This window comes from Bidens hawaiensis, unplaced genomic scaffold (genome assembly GCF_021521415.1).
Source record: "Bidens hawaiensis isolate Kalapana, Puna unplaced genomic scaffold, B.hawaiensis_p1.1 tig00007409_1, whole genome shotgun sequence".
NCBI lineage: Eukaryota > Viridiplantae > Streptophyta > Magnoliopsida > Asterales > Asteraceae > Bidens > Bidens hawaiensis.
This window is the reverse complement of record NW_027491513.1, coordinates 948279-971737: the sequence shown is the minus strand read 5'-3', so window position 1 is coordinate 971737 and position 23459 is coordinate 948279. Positions and strand designations below refer to the sequence as shown.

Genomic DNA, 23459 nt, shown 5'->3' with positions numbered 1-23459 from the left:
TCACCGTCAAACAAGAACCTTAAATATGCGTTTGATTCGTTGTAAGCCATTAATCAAGACCCCCAACATAGATTTAACAAACATGAAACCGTTTGATTGAATTGGAATTCTAGGGTTTAGATATGAAGAAGAAAAACCTGATGAACTTTATTTATATTTTGTTTTCATCTTCAATGCAAATTGTTATGATAGAGCAGCTGGTTAATTCTTGTAAATGTAGACGTTAGGACCCGGGTCATGCCATTTTATTTACTTATTTTTTTTCTTTCTTTCTTTTTAAACCTTTTTAGTGTATTATATTAATCAAATAAATTATAAACAAATCATTATAAATTAAATAATATCATTTTAAATGTATTAAAATTAGCTATAAATTATATTTATCATTTCTCAACTAAAACAAACTTTTGTTTTCGTTAAAGGTCCTTGAAAGCCCAATTAATATTATATTCGTTACACTTTTTACAGTTAAAATCTGTGAGAAATAATATAATTCTCATGATAATTAATCAATATTATAAAATATTAACCCGTTAGAATTATAATTTGCTGTTTATAAATTCGTTAACTATATAATTCATAATAATCCAATAACATAAGTATTTGTTCGAGATAGAATTACCAATTAAAATCCGTGCTTCGTAATTCCCATTGAATGATATTAAATAGTTCGTTAAAATTCCGTTAAAGCTTAAAAATATAATTAAAAGGTAATAAAATATATATTGAATGCTGCTTAAATCCTATTAACCAATTATTTACAACTTTTATGATCCCGTTAGTTAGTCGTATTATTTTATTTTGATAGTTCGAGAAGTTCAATCGTTTTGGATCTTTAAACGTACTTTCGGTTGCTTTGGTCTCGTTATCATGCTTTGGTATATTGCAAGGTTTATCTTCAATCTCAAGGTGAGTTTCTCACACCCCCTTTTTCAACGTTTTCATATTTTTGGGGGTAGCATATGTATCCTATCAAACTTCAAGATTTGCAGTTTTGCTTACAAACTACAATTCATATCATGGACTTGTGTGCTTACTTGCTTATTTGCTATATACATGGATGTAACGCTCGCAAATTGTTTTTCGGTTTAAAGATTTCCTGCATGTAGAGTATGTATATTTCTTGGGAGTTATCCGGCATCTTTCGTTGACCCGACCATCTTCCCGGTACGTTAATTATCTAACCTTTTCTTCCAAGTTGCCATATCCCTTAAACTTTGAGGGCTAGTGTGTAACATTTTGTTATATCATAAAAAATAAGAAAATCGTAACCCTAGCACCATTAGGCGCAACCGATCGGCCAAGAGAACCCCCCCTGTGATTTTTCTTTGTTTCCGGCCAAGTCGTGAGCGTAAAACTTCAATTAAAGGTTAGTCTATCGTCCATGCAAGTCTTTTTCACCATTAAACCCGTTATCAAACACGTTAGGGTTGAGTTTTGATGATAACAGTTTGCTGACAGATTCGTATATGTTTATTGTAGGGCCTGTAACACGATGATAATCCATTGTTTTTGATTCATTCTTGATCCCATGATGTTCTACTTTGAGTCTAGTTTCCAGAAAGGTATAATATGTAATTTTTGGACGAGATTGAATGGTTTTTATGAATTTATAAAATCGAGTCTCAAAGCTGATGCGGGATGACGGACTTTGGTCTGTCTTCCCGACATCATATCTCTTTTTCAAAAAGTCCAAATTAGTTGGTTCCACTTCTGGAACTTAATATTTTGAGTTAAGAATCAAAACCAGTTGGATTCGTTTAATTTGGTTTGCTAATGAATTTTATAAAAATAAAACCATTTTGTTGCGCACTGAAATAGCTGCACGTATCTTGCAGTATTGGAGGAATTTTTATAATTTTTGTGTCCACTAGAAAAATATAATAAAAATATTTTAATAAACCTAAGAAATTTATTAAAGTCTGGTAAAAATTTAATAATTTATTTCAAAGGTTATCCTATGTAATTATATGCATCTTCGCATGCTAAAATCTGCACGTTCTACTTGTTATTGATCAATAGGTTCGTTTTAGGCTTAACCGGTGGATGTTCAATTGTGTTCTTGTCGAGGCTGTTTGAAGTGAGGTTTTGCACCACAATCTTTCTAGGTATGTCCCGTATATCATACCTAAAAATCATGTTCATTGGTGTTCGTTAGATTGGTCAACTAGTTGTAGTTAGATTGTCAGTGTTCGGTTGATTACTCTTGTATATTATCTTTTCATTTTCTGTTTTATTTTTATTTTATTTCTTTTCCTTATACTCATCGAGGATGATTTCGTTCTAAGTGTGGGGATGTGGTTTATTTTACTTAGTTGTAGGAAAATTTTTGAAAAAAATAAATAAATAAATAAATAAATTTTTTTTTGAAAAAATAGTCCCTTGAAATTTGTTTTCTCTACGTTAAACAGGAAATGATATTATTACTGAGTAGTGGTTATTTTATAACTTCTTGGTGTTTTCAAAAAATATATATATAATAAATAAGAACAGTGCCCATTAGACCCGCACGTAATGTATGGTAACCGAACGGTTTAGACTCAGTAATCGTGTGCCGGTAGGCTCAGCCTTTAAGAATGAAAGGGCGATTTGGTTGTTGACCTAATTGAACCTTTTAAATGGCTTGACTTTAGCGGGAAACATCTTAGGGGTTTTGTTTGTTTAACTAAGCTCATGACAGGACTGGAATGAAAAGCCGGGTCATACTCAAGTCTCGAGTCACATGATCGTCTGTATATTTTTTGTATAATCTTTTGTATATGTGTTTATTCCTGTGAAGCTCCGTACTTTGTTGCGCGGTGGCGCAGACCTGAACGTTGATGCTAGCAGAAGACAGTTTTGCTCGGCCCTCTGTTGCGCGGTGGCGCAGATCTGAGCCTTGATGCATTTCTGTAGTTTCGTCCAACACAGTGTATATATATATATAAAGAAAAATTATTTTAAATCAAAACCACCATGAAGGAAACTACTGTCGGTCGATCTTGACCAAGCTAGAGTTCATAGGTTGTATTTGAGTCGAAATGTTTTAATCATGTGGCAATAGGTTTAAGTCAATTTGGGGTGGCTCGGCCCGGTAAAACCATAATGGAATTGGTGAAGTGGCAGCAGGGCTTTTAGGTGTGGGTTCCACTTAGTCATACAAATTAATAGAATTGTCACGCCTTATTTGCCTCGGTAAGTATTAGGGGCATGGGTTTAAAGTGGACAGCAATACCGGCAATCGACCTGATCTGGCTTATTAGGTGAAAGTTGGAAGAAATATTTGGGTAACGGGTCACTTATTCTAATACTTTAAAAAGAATATATATATATATATAATAAATAAAACCAAGAGTTGACGGTTGACTCGGGTATGATCCTGTGTAGTATTCTTTTTCAGGGACGAAAAAGTCTTTAGTGTGGGGATATTTGATGTGTTGTAAAACACACGTATTTTCCGCACGTTTTATCTACGTATTATATTATATTTTATATGTTTTAACTCGTTTTAGATAGCTTTTACATAATTTTATTCATGTTGTAGGTTTTGGGTGAAAGAAAGAAAGAAACCGAGCTTTTGGAGTGGTTTACAAGCCTTTTACGCATACATTTTCAAGTAAACTCAAGGCCCGGTCCGTATGCATCATGGAGGCCCAAATCTTATATTATATTATAATATATAAAAAATAAAAAAACCCTAGGGCAGCTACTAACCTGCGATCGGCCAGGCAGCAGCAAGGGAGAGAAGAAAAAACTTTTTTTCGGCTTAGAGTTTGATCGTGTAGCGGCTAGGGAAGGAAGAAGACACAAGAACCAAGCCTCGGGATTGAATCCCCATCGTTTTTGACAGCAAGAGCAGCCCCGGAACTGCCATATCCTTTCGCCTCTTTTTCATTGTTCATACACTTTTAGTTTCTTGCTTAATTGTTGAATTGTTTTGCAATTACTTGAGAGATTGAATTGTTTATGATTAGAATTGATTGTTGGACGATTGTTAAGATGATTGGTATGAGTTTTATGGTGTTTTTATTGAGTATATGCTGCTGTCCAAATATGATCATAGGCTAATCTTGTTAGTTCTACCTAGGGATGATGATTATTGTTAGTGTTTGATAGGTTTTATGGATTGTTTGATTAATAGACATTAATTTTTATTGCAAAGTTTGATTTAGACATGAAATAGGTTGTGTTTAGTGGCTGGAAATTATATCAATTTATTGAATAAACCCCTTGTGTTGATTGATTAGTTTTGTATTGATTGATCGATGCATTGTTTGATTCTAGACTTGGTGTTTAGGGTTTGTTTGCGGAAGGTACCATCATAGGGTTTTGTTGCATGATTTATTGGATTAAGCACAGCGGTTAGGCACCTTCTTTGAGACCGAGAGGTGATAAGAAGTTAGGGGTTGTCTCATTTCTTTTGCATGCTAGAATAGGGATTGCGCTAGAGCGAGTTCGTTTCTTGTCAGGTTTAGGTGTTTTGAGCGACTAGTTGATCTATTTTGGTTTAAGTTGAATTGTTCCTCTATCCTTGGTTGTGTAGTATTCATTGCCATTAGGGTCGAGTGTTGGTGAGACCGAGAGGTGATCTAGCATTAGAACACGTTAGCAATTGTTTCCCGGTTTGGTCGTTTTAGGCGATTTTGGGTAGTTTAGGCTTGTTGAGTGAGACCGAGAGGTGATCCAGTGAGCCCGAGCGATCCTTAGTCGTGTCATCTTTAGGAACCGGTGTCTTGAAGTCATTCAATCCATTAGCTTGTTAGGCCTACAATTTGATTCAGACCTAGGTAGACGTTTTTCTCCATCCTAAGTTAACACAGTTAGTTCCCCGTTAAGTTTTCTATTTTAGGTAACTTTTTTCAGTCAGTTTAGTTAGTCTAGTTAAGTAAATGAAAATCAAAAATCAATATGATATTATTCTAAGGTAGGTCTTGTCTAAGGTTAGTAATCGTTAGCGTCTTACGTGTCCACGTGTTCGATACTCGGACTTCCTAGGTCTATACTACTTGTGATCGGTACACTTGCCGGTTGTGTGTGGTTTTAGGATTTTCATTTTAATATTAAAGCTTAGTTGTGAGGGTCATTATTATAGGGTTATTAGACACACATCAAGTTTTTGGCGCCGTTGCCGGGGACACGGTTTTAGGCGTTTTGAGAGCAATCCGAGTTAGGACTTATCTTTCGTGCTACTTGTAATTATTTTTGTTTTATTTTACTTATTTGTTAGAATAGTTTAGATAATCTTATTCCTAATTATAGTTTTTATGCGACAGACTCGATCTCGTGGACCACCCTACACTGAAGCATTTCCCGAGCCAGAGATAGAGTTTCGTGAGAGACATCGTCCCATTTCACCCTCGTCTACTTCTTCATCCGTTGACCCCGACGATTGGGATAGGATCATGGGCGACATTCCACCGAGGAGGACAGTTGCGGACCGGGCCCGACCGGCCAATGCTGGCGCGAGATCCAGCATCGCACCACCCGCCATTGGAGTTGCTAGGAACTGGCAGATCCCGTCGAACATTCTAAATACCATTGCTCATTCTGCTCAGTTTCACGGGTTACTTCATGAGAACCCGCACTCTCATCTCACCCGCATCGTGCGTATCTGCGACACTTTCCATCTTTCGGGCGTTTCCGAAGACACCGTTAAGCTCCGCGTCTTTCCGTTTTCCCTCGCTGATCAAGCGAGTCTGTGGCTCGAGTCCCTCCCACAGGGCTCTATAGCTACTTGGGCTGCCATGCAGACACAATTTTTTGAAAAATACGATCCTCCGGCTAAGGCCGCTCGTTTGCGTAACCAGATACATTCTTTTCAAATGGAGGACACCGAGAGTTTTTACGAGACCTGGGAGCGATTCAAGAATCTATTAGCGTTGTGCCCGAACCACGGATTGCGAGATTGTGTGGTCGTCGAAAAATTTTATAATAGAGTGACGTACGCGACGCAGAGTATGCTTGACACGGCGGCGGGAGGAAATCTGTTGACGACTAAGGACCCTGATGAGTGTATCGCTTTATTTAACGGGTCAGCTATGAGTGGATACCAGAGACCATCCACTAGAGGAGGTAAGACCGTCGATTCCATCTCACGAGGCATGCATTCGGTGGACACCACTACCGCACTGACGGTACAGGTCGAGGCGTTGGCGAAGATGGTGAAGGACTTGCAGACGAAGAGCAAGTTGTGCGAGATTTGTAGAGGTGGGCATGATACCGTTCAGTGCCCAGTCAGTTCGCAGGAGGAGGCCGTAGACTTCATAGGAAATCCAAACCGAAATCCAAATTCTTCCAATTCTTATAATTCGGGATGGAGAGGCAATCAGAACTCCAATTGGAGGAGCGGCAACCAGTCCGATTTTCAGCAGCGTCAGAGCCTTTTCCAGGATGCCGGTGAGGGAGCGAGAAGTGGGGAGAAGAAGCCCACTTTAGAGGAGATGATGGTGCAGCAGACGCAGATGTTGTCACAGCTCATGGCACGAGGGGATTCCCGACACAAAGAGGAGCAGGAGAAGTTCCGCGAGCACGAGCAATTCATGAGGAATCAGGCGGCGTCGATTCAGGATCTCGAGCGGCAAATGGGAGAGATAGCCAGTCGGTTAAATGAGAGGCCGCAGGGTACACTATTGAGGAATACCGAGCAGAACCCAAGAGGATTCGTGAAGGCTGTGACAACAAGTAGCGGTGCAGGGGCACGAGATAAGCCCGTGATTCAGCAGAGATCTAGAGGAGGAGTTATCGAGGAGTCTGCAGTCGATGGAGAGGAGCAGGTGGATGAGGAGATTCAGATGGAGTCTCCGTCGGCCCAGGTGCATCAGAGGAGCAGCCCAGGGAGTTCAGCACAGGCCGAGAGACAGCAGTCACCGAGCGAGCCACCGAGAGTTTACAAACCCCGATTGCCATACCCTGGGAGAGTCCGTAGAGATAGAGATGAGGAGTAGAACTCCAAATTCCTCGATCTTTTGAAGCAGCTTTACCTTAATATCTCATTCCTTGAGGCACTGACTCAGATGCCTAAACATGCGAAGTTCCTTAAGGATATTCTCTCGAACAAGGAGAAGTTAGCCGAGGCCGCTTCCACCCCTTTGAGTGCTAACTGGTCTGCTATCTTACAGAGGAAATTACCAGAGAAGATGGCCGATCCAGGGAGTTTCACAATTCCCTGCACCTTGAGTGATGATACAGTGATTCATGCGCTGGCCGACCTTGGGGCCAGTATCAATCTCATGCCATATTCTGTGTATCGCAAGCTGGGTTTAGGCGAACCGAGACCTACGAGGATGGGTATCCAGCTTGCTGATCGTTCCGTGAAGTATCCGCGTGGGATTATTTAAAACATGCTCATTCGCATTGGTAAGTTCATTTTCCCGTTGGACTTCGTTATTCTTGACATGAATGAGGATGATAATGTTCCACTCATTCTGGGCAGACCTTTTCTTGCCACCGCACATGCTTTGATCGATTTTTGCGATGGCAAACTGATCCTTCGAGTCGGGGATGAGAACGTCACGTTTGACGTTCGACAGTCACCTAAGCATCCCAAATCGACTGATGACTTCCAGTGACCCCTGATGTTACGTGTTTGGGTTGTACGTTTGCTCGACCCTGATGTTATTACTTGTATGTTATATATATATATTTATATATATATAGGGATGTACTTATAAGGATGTTTATATATATATGTATGTATGTGTGTATATATATATATATGTATGAAAATGATTATTTATCAATGATGATGGTTTAACTAATGTATTCTTTTTACTTTAAAACTTTTGGAATGACTATCATGATTATTATTTACTAATGTTATTTATTCAAAACTTGAACCCACTCAGCTCAAGCTGACTTTGTGTGCATGTTAGTGTGAGTTTCAGGTTAGGAAGAGAATGTCTTATCGGTTGGACGTGCACGAAGCTACTTGGACGGTGAAGGGCATACTTGGATGGAATATTTTATTTTTGAACATTTTAATTTAAAAAGTTTTATAAATATAATTGAATTGGTTTTGGGCAATATTCCCGGAATTTTGGGAACTTATTTTATTATTTATGTTTTCCGCTGAAATATACTCTGAGATGGTTATTTTAATGAAATGAATTGTTTTTAAGTTTAAATATTTTTACGAGTGTTTTGAATGAATACCAATTGTGGGGTTCCCTGGGTTTGGGGCCTTACAATGGATTTCAAGTGGTTGCCTCAATAAGTATGATCATACGCCCCCCTTTGCACTCAGGTGCATTTGTATCGAGTGGAATAGGGAGCTCATATCCGAGTACATTGGTAACTCCAAATGGAAAGGACCTTCATTTGCTCTTTACACTTAGGTCCATTGTATCGAGTGTAAAGAACCCTTATGTGGTCATTTCACAAGTTTCATGGAATTGTATGATATTTACATATTATATCAAACTGTGGGATTCTCACCAGCTATGTTCATAGCTGACTTTATTTTATACATATGCTACAGGTATAGAGATACGAGGATGATGGTTAGAAGACACATAACATGCTTAAAAGATATTCAAAGAACAACTTATCGTTTCGTTTAATTATTTGTTTACAATTTGTATTATTTGATAAACTTGTGTTACATGATGATTTAAATGAAATAATGTTATTATGGTCACCTAATAGTGTCACGTGTGTTTGAGCAATCTGTACGCCACACTCAAGCATTTCCGCTATAGCCGGGGTGTTACAGTGGAGGTGAATTTTCTTCAGGGTGAGAAGCAGTACAATAATGGGAATATGCATTCAAACACCTATCACCCGGGCCTCCAAACCCAACCCAACTTCTGTTATGGAAACCCGAACACACAACAAAACCCCGAATTTTCTAGGTAATTCCCAAAAAGCAGGTTATCAGTCAAATTAGAGGCAGTATAGGAATGAGAGGGGTAATGGTCAAAGCGGGTACAATCAAAAGGAGTCGGGGGGGGGGGGTTATAATAAGGGTTATCAGAAGAGTTATCAGCAGGGTCAGCATGATCAAGGGGCAGCTTAAGGTCAAAGTAGTTCTTCGGGTAACAAGGAAGAGTCGATTAAGGATGTGATAGATTTTTTGAAGCTGATGAAGACAAATAAGGAGGCTCAGAATAAAAGCGTTAATAAGAGATTTGAGCTTCAAGAGAAAGCTAATGCTGCGAGAGATAAACAGGTAAGCCAGCTTGCTGAGGAAGTGGCTAGTTTGAAGAGACATCCATCCAAGTTGCCGAGTGATACCTTGAAGTACCTGAGCCATCAGAGTAGCAGTTCTTCAAACGGTAAGAGTGCCCATGTCAACCAGGTAAGTACCCTTAGGAGTGGAAAGATATATAATAATGGGGTAGCTCCACCACCTTTGGTTGAAGGTGTGGTGGAGGATTTGGGGAAAGATGGGAAGAGTGACGATGAGGTTGAAATTGAACTGAAAAATAAACCAAAACAGATAAATAAAGATAAAATTGAAACTAAAACTAAAACAGGAACACCAACCGCCAAGGAGACGGGCCCAACGAATAAAACCGTTCCGTTTCCTCGGGCATTGGTGAACCTCGAGACCTCATCAGCACTTAGAAAGAGGGGTCCACAGCAGGAGGAAATGTGGGAAATATTTAAACAAGTAAAATTTAATTTACCCCTCATAGATGCAATTAAACAAGTCCCTACACATGTTAAATATTTGAAAGACTTGTGCACTCAAAAACGAACTCATAATTTGCCTAAACAAGTTGACTTAACTACAAATGTGAGTTCGGTTTTGATGGGTATCCTCCCACCCAAGCTACAAGATCCGGGAACGCCAATTATACCCATTAAAGTGGGCGATTTTAAAATGACTAGGGCGTTGTTAGATCTTGGGTCTGGGGTGAGTATTCTCCCGGGAAGCTTGTATGACTAGTACGACTTTGGTCCACTTAGAAAAGCTGACACCACCGTGGTGTTGGCCGATTTGACACTCAAGCTTCCTAGGGGAATCATGACCGTTGTCATTGTGATGATAGATCGGTTGACTTCCTGTTTCTAGACTACGTGACGGTTGACCCGAAACAGCAACCGAACGTGATTCTCGGTCTGCCCTTTTTGGCCACTTTAAATGCTTTAATAAACTGTAGAACCGGGGTAATGGACATGGCTTTTGGTAAAAGAATTTTCGGCTTAATGTGTTTTCAAACGTGTCTAACCCTCTGGTGAGTGACGAATGCTTCGCGGCTGAAGTCATTGATGGGTTGAACCCTCACGAAAGTGAGGGTGATGCCACAGAGGAGTCTCCTATTTGTTGCAGGAAAACAATTGAGCACGCATTCCAATTGCAAGAAGAAGAAAAGCAGTGGAGTTGTATGCTGTGAGTATTAGGAAACCGCATGGTCTTAGCAGGTGTTTCACGCATTCCAATTGCAAGAAGAAGAAAAGCAGTGGAGTTGTATGCTGTGAGTATTGGGAAACCGCATGGTCTTAGCAGGTAGAGAGGTTGCCCGATACGATTGATTCAAAGTTGAGACCACCATTGGAGAGTCCGCCGGGTGTTGAATTGAAGGAGCTCCTGAAACACCTGAAATACGTGTTCTTGGGGGAAGGAGAGACTTTACCGGCCATCATCGCTACAAATTTGGAAGACGAGTAAGAGAAGGCGTTGGTGGAAGTTTTGAGAGAGCATAAGGCGGCGATTGGTTGGATGATATCAGATTTGAGAGGGATCAGCCCATCCATTGTCATGCATAAGATCATCACCAATCCCGAGGCAAAACTCACTCATGATGCACAAAGAAGGTTGAATCCAAACATGCGGGAGGTAGTGAAGAAGGAGGTCTTGAAGTGGTTGGACGCGGGCATCATTTTCCCGATCTTGGATAGCACGTGGGTAAGTCCAACACAAATGGTTCCGAAGAAGGCGGGTATTCAGATAACCTATTATCAGAATGGTGAGGAAATTGCCACCCGACCGGTAACCGGGTGGCGAATTTGTGTTGATTATAGAAAGTTGAATGCGGCAATATCTAAGGACCATTTTCCCTTTCCGTTTATTGACCAAATCACCAAGAAACTTGCACGTCAGAAGTTTTGTTGCTTTTTAGATGGCTATTTAGGGTACAATCAGATTGCTATTCACCTCGATGGCCAAAGTAAGACCACTTTCACGTGTCCATACGACATTTTTCCATATAGGCGAATGCCTTTTGGGTTGTGTAATACCCCGGCCACATTAAGGTGTATGATGAGTATCTTTTCAGATATGGTCGGAGATTCACTTGAAATTTTTATGGACGATTTTTCGAGTTTCGGGTCATCTTTTGAAAAATGTTTAAATGAATTATCTAAATTTTTAAAAAGATGTGTGGAAACGAATTTGGTCTTAAGTTAGGAAAAGAGCCACTTTATGGTTCAAGAAGGGACGGTTTTGGGACATGTCATCTCAAGTAGGGGGATTGAGGTTGACCGGGTAAAAATCCAAGTCATATCTAATTTACCACTGCCTACTAATATAAAAGGGATAAGGGCATTTTTGGGTCATGCCGGTTTTTACCGACGGTTGATTAAGAATTTTAGTGTCATATCTAAACCGTTGTGTAATTTGTTATTAAAAGATGTGCCATTTGTTTTTAACGAAGAATGTCTTGAGGCTTTTAATGTACTAAAAAACAAATTGGTTGAAGCCCCGATCTTGTTGTCACATGATTGGTCACTTCCATTTAAGATTATGTGTGACGCAAGTGATTATGCAGTCGGGGCCGTGTTGGGTCAACGGGTGGATAAGAAGCCCGTTGCCATATACTACGCGAGCAAAACCCTTTCCGATGCTCAAATTAATTACACCACTACGGAAAAGGAGTTGCTTGCAGTAGTATATGCACTTGATAAGTTTCGATCTTATATTTCGGGGAGCAAGGTTCTTGTTTTTTCAGATCACAACATAGTCAAGTACTTGATGGAGAAGAAGGATGTGAAGCTGCATTTGATCAGGTGGATTGTACTGCTCCAAGAGTTTGATGTGGAGATCCGTGACAAGAAAAGAAGCGAGAATGTGGTAGCGGATCATTTGTCAGGACTTGTAGGACAAGAAGAGGAGGAAAAGACGAGAGGGCCATCAATGAGTCTTTCCCGGATGAGAAATTGTTCTCCGTTTCAACTTTACCATGGTATATTGACATTATTAATTTTCTTGTTGCAGATACAATTCCGGAGTTTTAGCCAAGGAAGAAGAAGCAGCATTTCCTCTCTCAAGTGAAATATTATGTGTGGGAAGATCCGGATTTGTTCAAGATTGGTGCGGACAAAGTGATGAGGCGTTAGATACCGGAGGAAGAAGTTCGGACTGTCACGCACCATGCCCATTCGTCAGCTTTTGGAGGCCATTTCAGCGGCCAAAAGACAGGACATTGCGTGCTTGCGTGTGGATTTTTTTGGCCTACCATATTTAAGGATGCAACAACGTTTGTTAAGAACTGTGTTAGATGCCAACAGATGGGGGGCATTTAAAAGAGGGACGAGATGCCCATGCAACCAATCCTAGTTGTCGACATCTTTGATGTTTGGGGATTGATTTTATGGACCCGTTCCTTAATTCATGTGGTAATCTATATATCTTGGTGGCGGTTGATTATGTGTCTAAGTGGGTAGAAGCAATCGCCACCAAGACGAATGACCATACCGTTGTTTGTAAGTTTGTCCAGTCTAACATTTTTTCACGTTTTGGCATCCCCCACATTATCATTAGTGATGGGGGTTCACATTTCAAAAACTTCAATTTTGGAAAACTACTTAAATGGTATGGCGTAAACCATCGTATTGCAGCTCCATATCACCCTCAAACAAGTGGGCAAGTGGAGGTTTCCAATAGGCAAATTAAAGAAATTTTACAAAAGATGGTAAGGCCCGATCGGAAGGATTGGTCGAATAAACTAAATGATGCTTTATGGGCTTACCGTACCGCTTCCAAAACGCCTATTGGAACCACCCTTATTGTAACGTCCGTTAATTTTTTGTTAAGTGTTGGAAGCTATGTAGTGTTTGTATAAATTTTCGGGTTTGATCCGGCATTCTTCGGGGACCTCCTCGTCACTTCCGTAAGTTAATTTCTTAACCTTTCACCCAAGTTATCACAATTTCCAACTTCAAGGGGCTAGAGTGTAAAATTAAGTTTTATAACACAAACCCTAAACCACTCCCCCTATGATTTCCGATCAGCAGGAGGAGCAGCAGCCAACCTCACCCCTATTTTTCTTTTTTCCATACAAGTTTAAGATGTGAAATCCCAATTCAAGGTTAGTTTAACGTCCCTAGTAATCTTTTACACCTTAATTTATCGTTATAACTCGCTTATTGGTCGGAAATCGGTTGCTATAGGCTTAACCGGTGGCTGCCCGTTCAAGCATCTTTCGGGGCTGTATTGATTGAGGTTCTTGCTGCATAATCTTCCTAGGTATGTCCAAGATAACATACTTTAATATCGTGAGCATTGGTGTTCGTTTGATTGGTCGACTAGCGATAGATTGAAAACTAGTGTACGGTTGTCTAGATTGTTGAATTGTTGCGTTTAACGCGAGTATTGAAGGAATTAACAACCAATTCAGTTTGGGCAGATTCGGTTTGATATACGCGCTGTTGGAAAATTTTTTTTTTAAGTATTGAGGCTGAATTGGTTGTCGGTTACTCAAACGGGTCGGTACAACGCGAATTCGCGTTTATTTGATAATTGGTGCGTTGTGCTCGCGAGTTACCGACCCATCCAACTTGTGTAGTGTCTTGTTGGCAGTGATTTTATTAAATTTGGTCCACACGGGGCTGAGTTGGTAGTTAAGTGCTTAAACAACTCACAAACGCGCATATTCGTCTCATATAGCAACTTCCGGGGGGTAATTTGGGAATTCTTTATTCCTGGGAGTATCTAAGGGTGGAACCATGTTAGAACGCCTCGTAGGATAAACGAGTCCTTTTGGTATCGTTAGTAATTATTGTGTGTAATTCGACAGGCGTGTGAGTTGTGGGAATGCTTAGGGGCTCTCTAGCTTGTGGTGATTGTGTGCCTCGTGTCAGGATAGTTCATGATGCCCCTTTTTACTCTTTTCAAGTTTTGAGCTAGCATACACACCTAACTGAATTTACTTGTTAAATTGTTTAAATGATTTTGCATAGGCTTACTTGTATTATGGTATATCTTGGGATGATATATATATATATATATACGCATGTATTACCCTATGGCCTATGATTGGTGATGTTGATTAGTTATTAGTGACTAAGGACGGTTGCGTATGCCTAATGTGTGTTGGTATACGGTGTATGGTGATCTTAGCCAGGCCAAACTATACTACTCAGGTTCTAAAATCCTGTGACGGGCCCTGGAAAGCTCGTGAAGAGGGAGGCTCGTGTGGCATGAATCACCATCATATTGAATGTTGCATGCGTGATGATTTTGGCCGGGCAAACTATACTACTCAGGTTCTAAAATCCTGTGGCGGGCCCTAGAATGCCCGTGAGGGGGGCGGCTCGTGTGGCATAATCATCATAACGGGCCCTTAAAATCCTGTATCACATGCTTAGGTCGTACGCGTGTTCGACCTTAATTATATTATTTGGATGTTATATATATATATATATATGGCTACTTATCATTTACCCATTTGCCTATTTGTTCATATCCCATAGTATACTTTGATTCTTGGAATGATTTATATATATGTCGTATATTAAAACTTGAACTTACTCAGCTTAAGCTGACTTTGTGTGTATGCTAGTTTGAGTTTCAGGTTAAGAGATGAGGAGGTTTACCGCTTGGACGTGCTCGGGACTACTATCTAGTCGGGGAAATTAATAATGCAAACTGTTTCTTTTTAATTATTACGAAACGTATTCAAATTTGGTTTTGGTATTTTTCCCGGTTTTGGGAATCTTGACATTTATTATTCCGCTGTTATTTACTCTGAACTGGTTTTAAAAGAAATGACTTTTCTTGGTTTTAAATGTTTGTGAAAATTTTTGGATATGATTACCAACTGTAGGATTCCTGGGATTCGAGGTGTTACAAGTTGGTACCAGAGCCATGGTTCGAGGGATCCGAGCATTCCTGAATGTTTAGACTCGAATTGTAAAAGAAAAGACTAGAAATGCCAACCGCGAGTAGCTGCACGCCAAGAGGTAATTTTAATTATTTAGTCATTCTTATGGGTTTTAAAATTTCATTATGTGAATAAATGTCTAAGTGTTAGATAGAATGCTAATATGGTTAGGGGCAGGGGTGCTTAGGACGGGCGGGAAAAGTAAACGACTAATTACACTTGATCAACGTTATTAGCAGTTTACCCTTACCTTACATGTTGTAAATACTACTTGTACTTGACCGTGTTAAAATTCTGTCTTTGTGGGGATAAGTCATGGTTGATACTCTTGTAGCTAAGAGAGGTCATCCTAGTGTTCGTGGCCGTGGTCGTAAGCCACATGCCGAGGCCGAGAGAGAGAATCCAACTCCGCAGCAAAAAGAGACCCCGATTCATGAGGAGGAGGAGGATAACCCCGCCTTAGATCCTACTATGTGCGCGGCGATCGAGGATGAGATCTACCAGGTTCTTCATAGCGCCATTCCGAGATCGTTGCTGAGGCTGTTAGGGCCTTGGAGGAAACATTGGTTGGTAAGAGTGCGGATAAGTAGGGGAAAGGGAAGGAGACTCAGGTCGAGGACGAGGTGATTGTGCCGAGTAAGGAGGAAGAAGAGGTTCGTGCGTTTAGTGTGTCTACTCGGGCCTGTTCATATGGGGACTTTAAGAAATGTGACCCTCCTACTTTCGATGGTACTAAGGATGTGTTGGCAGCTCATCGGTGGGTGAGAGAGATTGAAGCCGTATTGAGGGTCAGTAAGTGTAAAGGGGAAGACATGGTGACTTATGCTACTGCCTCGTTTCGTTCCGAGGCACTGTGTTAGTGGGATAATCTGGCGTAGGCCATGGATGATCGTTCTATTATGAGGATGACTTGGGAGGAGTTGAAGAAGTTGGTTCTCGATCAGTTTTGTCCTCCGCATGAGTTGGATAAGATTGAACAGGATTTCTTGACCGTGGAGGCGGGTAGTATGACGCAATCGGGAGTATACCACAAAGTTTAATCAGATGGCTCGTTTATTGTCCCGATCTGGTTAGTCTTGAAGCAAAGAGGATCAAAAAGTATGTGATGGGTCTTCCGGGGGATATTTGTAGGGGTGTGGTGACTACCGACATGAGCTCGTTCCATTCGGTGGTTACCCTAGCGGGTACCTTGTATGATCAGAGAGAGAAGTTATTGCTGTCTGACACTAGGAAGACTTGGAATTCAAATTCTTACGGTTAGCGGCTTGGGGGAAACAACTTTAATTCGGCTGAGAAGAGAGTGAAAACGGAGACTTCGGATTTTAAGAGGGATACGACACTGGGTAGATGCAAGAAGTGCGGGAAACCGCACAGGGGGGAATGTAATTTGGATCTGGTTCCTGCTTTCGATGTGATAAGACTGGACACCCCCAACACTAGTGTCTGACCCTGACCTGTTTCCACTGTAAGAGGCCTGGACACTTAGCCTCTAACTGCCCCACCATAAGGGGGGGTGGGTGGGTTCGACCAGGGGACTTCCTTGAAGGGGAAAATGAAAGAAAAGCCGAAGGCCGAGGCGAGGGTTTTCAACATCTCCAAGAGAGAAGCTAAGGACGATGCGGACGTTGTTTCAGGTACTTTTTTCCATATTCATCTTTTATAATCTACCGTTTGTAATTCCTCATTCTCTCTGAAATGTATGTGTAACCGTTTAGCTAAGTGGTAGTGTAATGTTATTCCAGGTACCTTTTTACTTGATGAATTACTGGCTTCGGTCTTATTTGATTCGGGTGCCAGTAGAAGTTTTGTGTCTACCGCTTTTTGTTCCACGTTGAATAAATCACCTGAGCATGTAGTCGATGCGTTTGAGGTTGAGGTCGCCGTAGGAAAGTCCGTTTCTGTGTCTAGGGCTATTCAGGGTTGTTCCATCGAGTTGTCTGGGTATAGATTTTCGGTGCGGCTGTATTTAATGCCGCCGGGCTGTTTCGATGTGGTGCTTGGGATGGATTGGCTTGCTAGTAATGATGCTCAGATTATCTGTGTTCAGAAACTTGTGCGTCTAAGGGCCTCGGATGGGACCTAAATTACGCTCTTCAGTGATCGGAATGGTGCGACACCACATATCATATCCATGCTTAAGGCGGGAAAACTTATGGCTCAATTGGAATACTTGCTCGAAAAGGGCTTCATCCAACCGAGCATCTCACCTTGGGGTGCCCCGGTCTTGTTTGTCAAGAAGAAGGACGGTAGCATGCGGATGTGCATCGACTACCATGAACCGAATAAGCTTACTGTGAAAAACCGATACCCTTTACCAAGGATCGATGACTTATGTGATCAACTCCAAGGGGCTAGTTGGTTTTCGAAGATCGACCTTAGGTCAGGGTATTATCACTTGAAAATTCGTGAGGAAGATATTCCCAAGACTGCTTTCCGCACTCGTTATGGACATTATGAGTTTCTCGTGATGTCTTTTGGTTTGACCAACGCACCGGAGACGTTCATGGATCTTATGAACCGGGTGTGTAGGCGGATGCTTGATCGTTCTGTTATTGTGTTCATCGATGACACTCTCGTGTATTCCAGAAGAGAAATCGATCACGCTAGTCATCTCACAAAAGTTTTGGAAGCTATGTGAAATAATAAGTTGTATGAGAAATTCTCTAAATGCTCGTTCTGGTTACGAGATGTTCAATTCTTAGGTCATGTTATCAATCCGAGTGGTATTTTATGAACCTTGCAAAAAGTGGAAGCCGTTAATAAATGGGAATCTCTTAAGACTCCGTCTGAAATTCGTAGCTTTCTGGGCTTGGCGGGGTATTACCACCGGTTCATTCATGAATTTTCGAAAATCGCTTCGTCGTTGACCAAGTTGACTAAGAAAAGCGTTAAGTTCATTTGGGGTATTGAGAAGAAGGAGGCTTTTCTCGAGTTGAAGAACAGGTTGACGCATGCTCTGATTTTAGCTTTGCCCGATGGTACTGATGATCTGGTTGTCTATTCTGATGCTTCTTACCAGGGGCTTAGTTGCGTTCTTATGCAGCGGGGTCTAGTCATAGCTTATGCCTCGTGGCAGTTAAAGCCTCATGAGGTGAATTATCCTACCCACGATCTAGAACTGACGGAGGTTGTGTTTACGCTTAAGTTGTGGAGACATTATTGGTATGGTATCCCTTGTGTCATCTATACCGATCATAAGAGTCTAAAGTATTTCTTCGAGCAAAAGGAACTGAATATGCGTCAGCGTTGGTGGTTGGAATTGATTAAGGATTATGATCTGGAGATTATGTACCATCCCGGTAAGGCTAACATGGTAGCCGATGCATTGAGCTGGAAGGAGAGATCGAAACCCATTCGTGAGAAATCTTACCAGCTTATTTTCAAAACCCGATATTTTGAAACAGATAGCCAACGTTCAGAATGAGGCTTTACAGGTGGAATGGATTATGTTAGAGCGTATTTGGGGTCAGGAAAAATTGTTTGAAGACGTCGGTGATGGGGTGAAGTATAAGGATGGTCGTTTATGGGGACCCATGTGACATTTGAGCCAAAACAAGGTACACCTCAGTACGTATTTATCGATTAAGCAAATAAACGCTTTTTCGTAACAAACGAACGATTAACCGAACGGGTCGGGTTATGACCCAGATATGCCGGGGGACCATCTATAAGTGATATAAGTTTAATATAAGCTAATATATTAGTAATATGGCCTTAGTTCGATAGCAAACAAGTTAAACGAAAACATGCTCGTTTAACTACCTGCTATAGATTTAAACGCGAAAGATAGTTACAAACCAAGCATTGTATTATCCATTAAGCCGAAAAAGATTTACCAAACACTTATTTGAAATGTTTTAAGCAATCTGTGAAAATATTTTCGATTTTTACAAACTTATACTATGTTTTTATGAATTTACACAAAACTAGCCGAAAAACGATCATTTTCGCACTGTTTAACGCACCTGATAAGTTGTTCGCGCCAAAAACCGAACCTGAACTAAATTTGGACTGGGCTTTCGCATTTGTTCTTCTAAAATCTGTTCATGGATCAAAATAACTCCAAAGGGGGGGGGGGGCTAGGGGCTTCCGGTCGCAAATAAGGAAACCCCCCCCCCCCCCCAAGGGTTTTTTTATAACATGTTATGAGATAGTTTTGCTTCAATATTTGTGACACAACTTCTGGACTTCTTCTTCTCCAGCAAACTCAAGAAGAAAATTAGGTATTTTGATTAATTTTACTATTTTTAATCCATTTTAATTAAGTTTTATACCATATAAACATGATTTAATTGCCAAAAATTATTTCTAACCATGTAAAAATCCTAAAAATGGTCCATAAACATGATTTGATCATACACATGGTAAGGAACCTGGTTTGATAGTTTTTTTTGGCCATAAACACATATTAAAGGGTTGAAACGGCATTTTTACGGTTCAAAAGTTCGTTTTTGTGCACTAGCCGAAACCCTAAGTCAAGTTCAGTTATGTTGATGAAAAATTGCTTGTTTTGTGATATAGGACTTGTATCTAGCCTACATAGGAGCACAAGAGCTTGAAAAGTTGGTTAGAAAGGCGGAAACGAACCAAAACTGCTAAGGTAATGCCGAAACACTCGCTTACGGGCTGTTTAGGTTAAGGTTGTGATTTGCATATTTTTAGGTCTTGAAATTTTTCAAGAAAATCAGGGATCATATCTTTGAGTCCCTGTTCAAATTTGGTAATTTTTCGACCATCTGAGAATATTTGGCGAATTTATTACCGAATTGGGACGTTTATTTGGGAAAAATAGTTAAAATGCTTGAAAAATTATAAAATTTTGTGAGAAACTCAGATTTGATGTATTTTGATCACATTTGAATTCTAGGATTATTTGGAGAAGTCTAAGAGTGTTTTGTGCTTATGCGTTGTTATGAATTTTTATAGCCGACTTTGACCGAAAAGAATATTGAACAAGCTTATTGCATTTTGTAATTGATACAGATTGTTTAGGGACATAACTTTAGTATTCAAGAATTTTTTTGGAATTTTTGGAAATCGTTTGGGATAAACGAACGATTTTCAGGCTAAACATAGCAGTAAAAATGATTTTTTAAAAATTAATAATTCAGGAAATAATTCCAGAAACATTTTTATGAAAATCTACATATTTTAATTGATAAGTGGCTAAATTTTCATAATTTAATGATTAACGGTTAATTAATTATGCTAATTTGAAGATTAAACAAATTCAGTTTTTACAAAAACCGGCAAGTTTGCGATTAACGAACTTGCGGGAATATCAAAACACCAAAAGTGATTAAAAATCATATTTTTGGATTAATTAAGTAAACACGAACCTTTTTATGAGAAACCTGGACAATCTGGATAGATTGTGCACGTTTCTTCTCAAATCAAACTGAATAAACGGAAACGGGCCCCGTAGCCAATCCGAGACCCCAATATGTGATCTTTCTTTATAACTTAATTATTTTATTAACCAATACATTTACCCAAGCTTATTTCCCCATAACTGTTTTCTGAACGCGTAAACGAATAACTTGTCCCAGCTGGGAAAACGGTAAACTGAGCCAAGTTCGGTTTTAAGTATTAGACATTGAACAACATCACAACCTAAGCCTATTGCCACTTTCTGGGCGTTCCAGCTATACCCAGATTAGTTATACAACCCAGTTTAGTGTTGAGATTATAATATTAATATATTAAAATATTATAATATTGATTATTGGAACTAGTGATAGCGAATCGAACAAACCGCAAGCTGACACAGTGCTGATTATCTACTAAAGAGTGAGTTTCATGACCCCACTCTTTAAACAGTTTTACGAACTTTCGGGGTGAAAAACATGTTTCCTTATTTATGTATACTTATCTGAAACGTATGATGATGTGAATTATCTAAGTGCTAACACATGAAAGTCCTCACTAACACAGTGATTAACTTTGAGCCGGTGGCTTGTGAATAGTACTATTGGTTTGACAAACCCAGGCGGGGCCAGCATGGTTTGCTAAGACATTATACCATTTGCACATGTCCATATTTATACGAACCAGTTATGTAGTGTTAGACATAGCTACTTGGGGCATAATGTGGGCAGAAGGGGAGCCACAGTGGTTGATTGAGTGTGGGAAATGGAGGCACGCAACACGAACATTCCAGGCTTCACTGTAGCTTATCATAATTACATCTAATATATAAATACATACACATATACTTACATGCGTGTATACAAATTATGTCTTGTGATTACGCATACTGCTTTCTTGAAACTCGTGAAACTCACCAACTCCAGTAGTTGACCCGTTTTTAACTGCTTTTCAGGATTACCGAAGTTGGAAAATCCATGATTTTGTGTTATCTGCTACTAAACGTGATCGATGCGGTGTGAATAGAGGCAAGGTTACTAGTATGAGTAGAGTAGCTAATGAGTATATTTTGTTGTAACACCTAGTTTGTATACAAAGATAAATCATTGTAATATAATGTAAATTAGTTTGTCATGTTTTTTTATAAACAATGTTGTTGATATCAGAGGTGTCTGTTACATTCCCGTTTTACGCTTCCGCATTGTGCTAGTCGGGGTGTGACAACCCAGGTATGGGGGATTGGGGGATTCAGGAGTAGGATATTGGATGAAGCACACAAGTCGCGCTATTCCATTCATCCGGGCGCGACCAAGATGTACCAAGACCTGAAGAAGAATTACCGGTGGCCTGCGATGAAGTATGATGTGGCTCAGTATGTGAGTAAATGTTTGACGTGTCTACAAGTTAAGGCTGAGCACCAAAAGCCTTTCAGGAAACTTCAACCCCTGGAAATACCTGAGTGGAAGTTGGAGCACTCTTACGATGGATTTTGTGACTAAACTGCCTCGCACTCCTAGGGGTAATTATGGCACCATTTGGGTAATAGTGGATAGATTGACCAAGATCGCTCGTTTCTTACCGATTCGAGAAACTTATAATTTCGAGCAGCTGGCTGATGTGTTTATTCGTGAGGTTGTTTCTAGGCACTTGGTGCCTGTATCTATTTTTACGGATAGGGATACAAGTTTTACCTCCAGGTTTTGGAAGAAGTTTCATGAGGAGATGGGTACCAAACTCCTCATTAGTACCGCCTATCAACCGCAGATGGATGGTCAGTCCGAGAGGACCATACAATGTAACATCTCAGCTAAACACACGTGGCACTATTAAGTGACCATAATTACATTAATTCATTAAATTGCCAAGTACACAAGTTCAACAAATCAACAATACAAGTTTAAATCAAAGATAAACAATAATCCGCTTATTAAATAACCTAAGTAATCTAGGTGTCTTCATACTTCATCCTCTAATCACCGTACCTGTAACATATGTATAAAATAAAGTCATCTATAAAGAGCCGGTGAGTTTCCACAGTTTTAAATACATACATAAACACCGTACAACTCATAAACAAGTGATAAACGAGCAAGCAAGTCCTTTAAAGTTGGTAACAACCAACGTACTTGGATAATCGCGCAACTAAGGTCCTTTCCTATTGGTAACAACCAACATACTTGGATAATGAGGCCCTTTTCCACTCGATACAAATGGACTGGAGTGCAAAGGGGGGCGTATAATCATAATTAATGAGGCTTCCCAATCGTGCAAGTAATACATGTAACACACAAGTCCATATACGAAATTGTAGTTTTGTAATAGAAGAAACAATGCTTGAATTTTTATAAGGATACATATGCTACCCAAATCATTAAAACATTAAAAATGGGTCGTGAAAAACTCACCTTATGAATAAGGTAATAAAAGAGGCTTGTAAGCGTTGAAGAATGCAACAACCGAATACGTCACGAAAGCCAAAGCGTGTGAACAATATACCAACTAAAATAGATAGAAACAAGACTCAATCGATAACCTTACGGGATTGTATTTATTTAAATACTTGTAATGAACATTTTATATTATTTTCTATTCTTTGATTATAATATTATTATTTATGCCCTAATGGAAAATCGGTTATTAATATGATTTAAGTATTCTAACGACGGGAAAATAAAGTTTAAACGTTCGAAATACTTGAACTATTGTTTATAAGTTGTAATTATAATTATTGCGTTAACGAAACGATTTCTAGTAAATTAAAGTTTGCTTTACGTTTATTAAACAAATTTTAATAAGGACTTCCGAGAACGAGAAACTTGATTTTTACATTTAAAATGGTGAGATATATTTTATAGTTAATTTGCATAATTTTTATTTAATTAAAAAAAGGTTTTTATGAATTTATAATGATTTTTAATAGATTAAAATGTTAAATAAATACTTGAAAAATAAATGCCAAAATTAAATGTTTGACCCGGGTTTCGAACCCAGGTCTCCGCGTAACGAGTTCCAAGTGTTACCAGCTACTGCAGGGGAAAGACATCCAGTTCAGTTTGGTTGTAAATCTTT

General features: G+C 39.7%; 1 protein-coding gene across 1 annotated transcript in view; it reads left to right on the top strand.

Annotated features, from left to right (window-relative positions):
• The first annotated feature begins 10681 nt into the window (after nt 1–10681).
• Nucleotides 10682–23459, top strand: part of LOC143635074 (uncharacterized) — a 37822-nt gene continuing 25044 nt past the window's right edge. Inside the window, exons 1-3 of the mRNA XM_077102976.1 lie at nt 10682–11090; nt 11553–12087; nt 12137–12273. Of these exons, the coding sequence (XP_076959091.1) occupies nt 10682–11090; nt 11553–12087; nt 12137–12273 (1081 nt within the window). The remainder of the gene's footprint in view (nt 11091–11552; nt 12088–12136; nt 12274–23459) is intronic.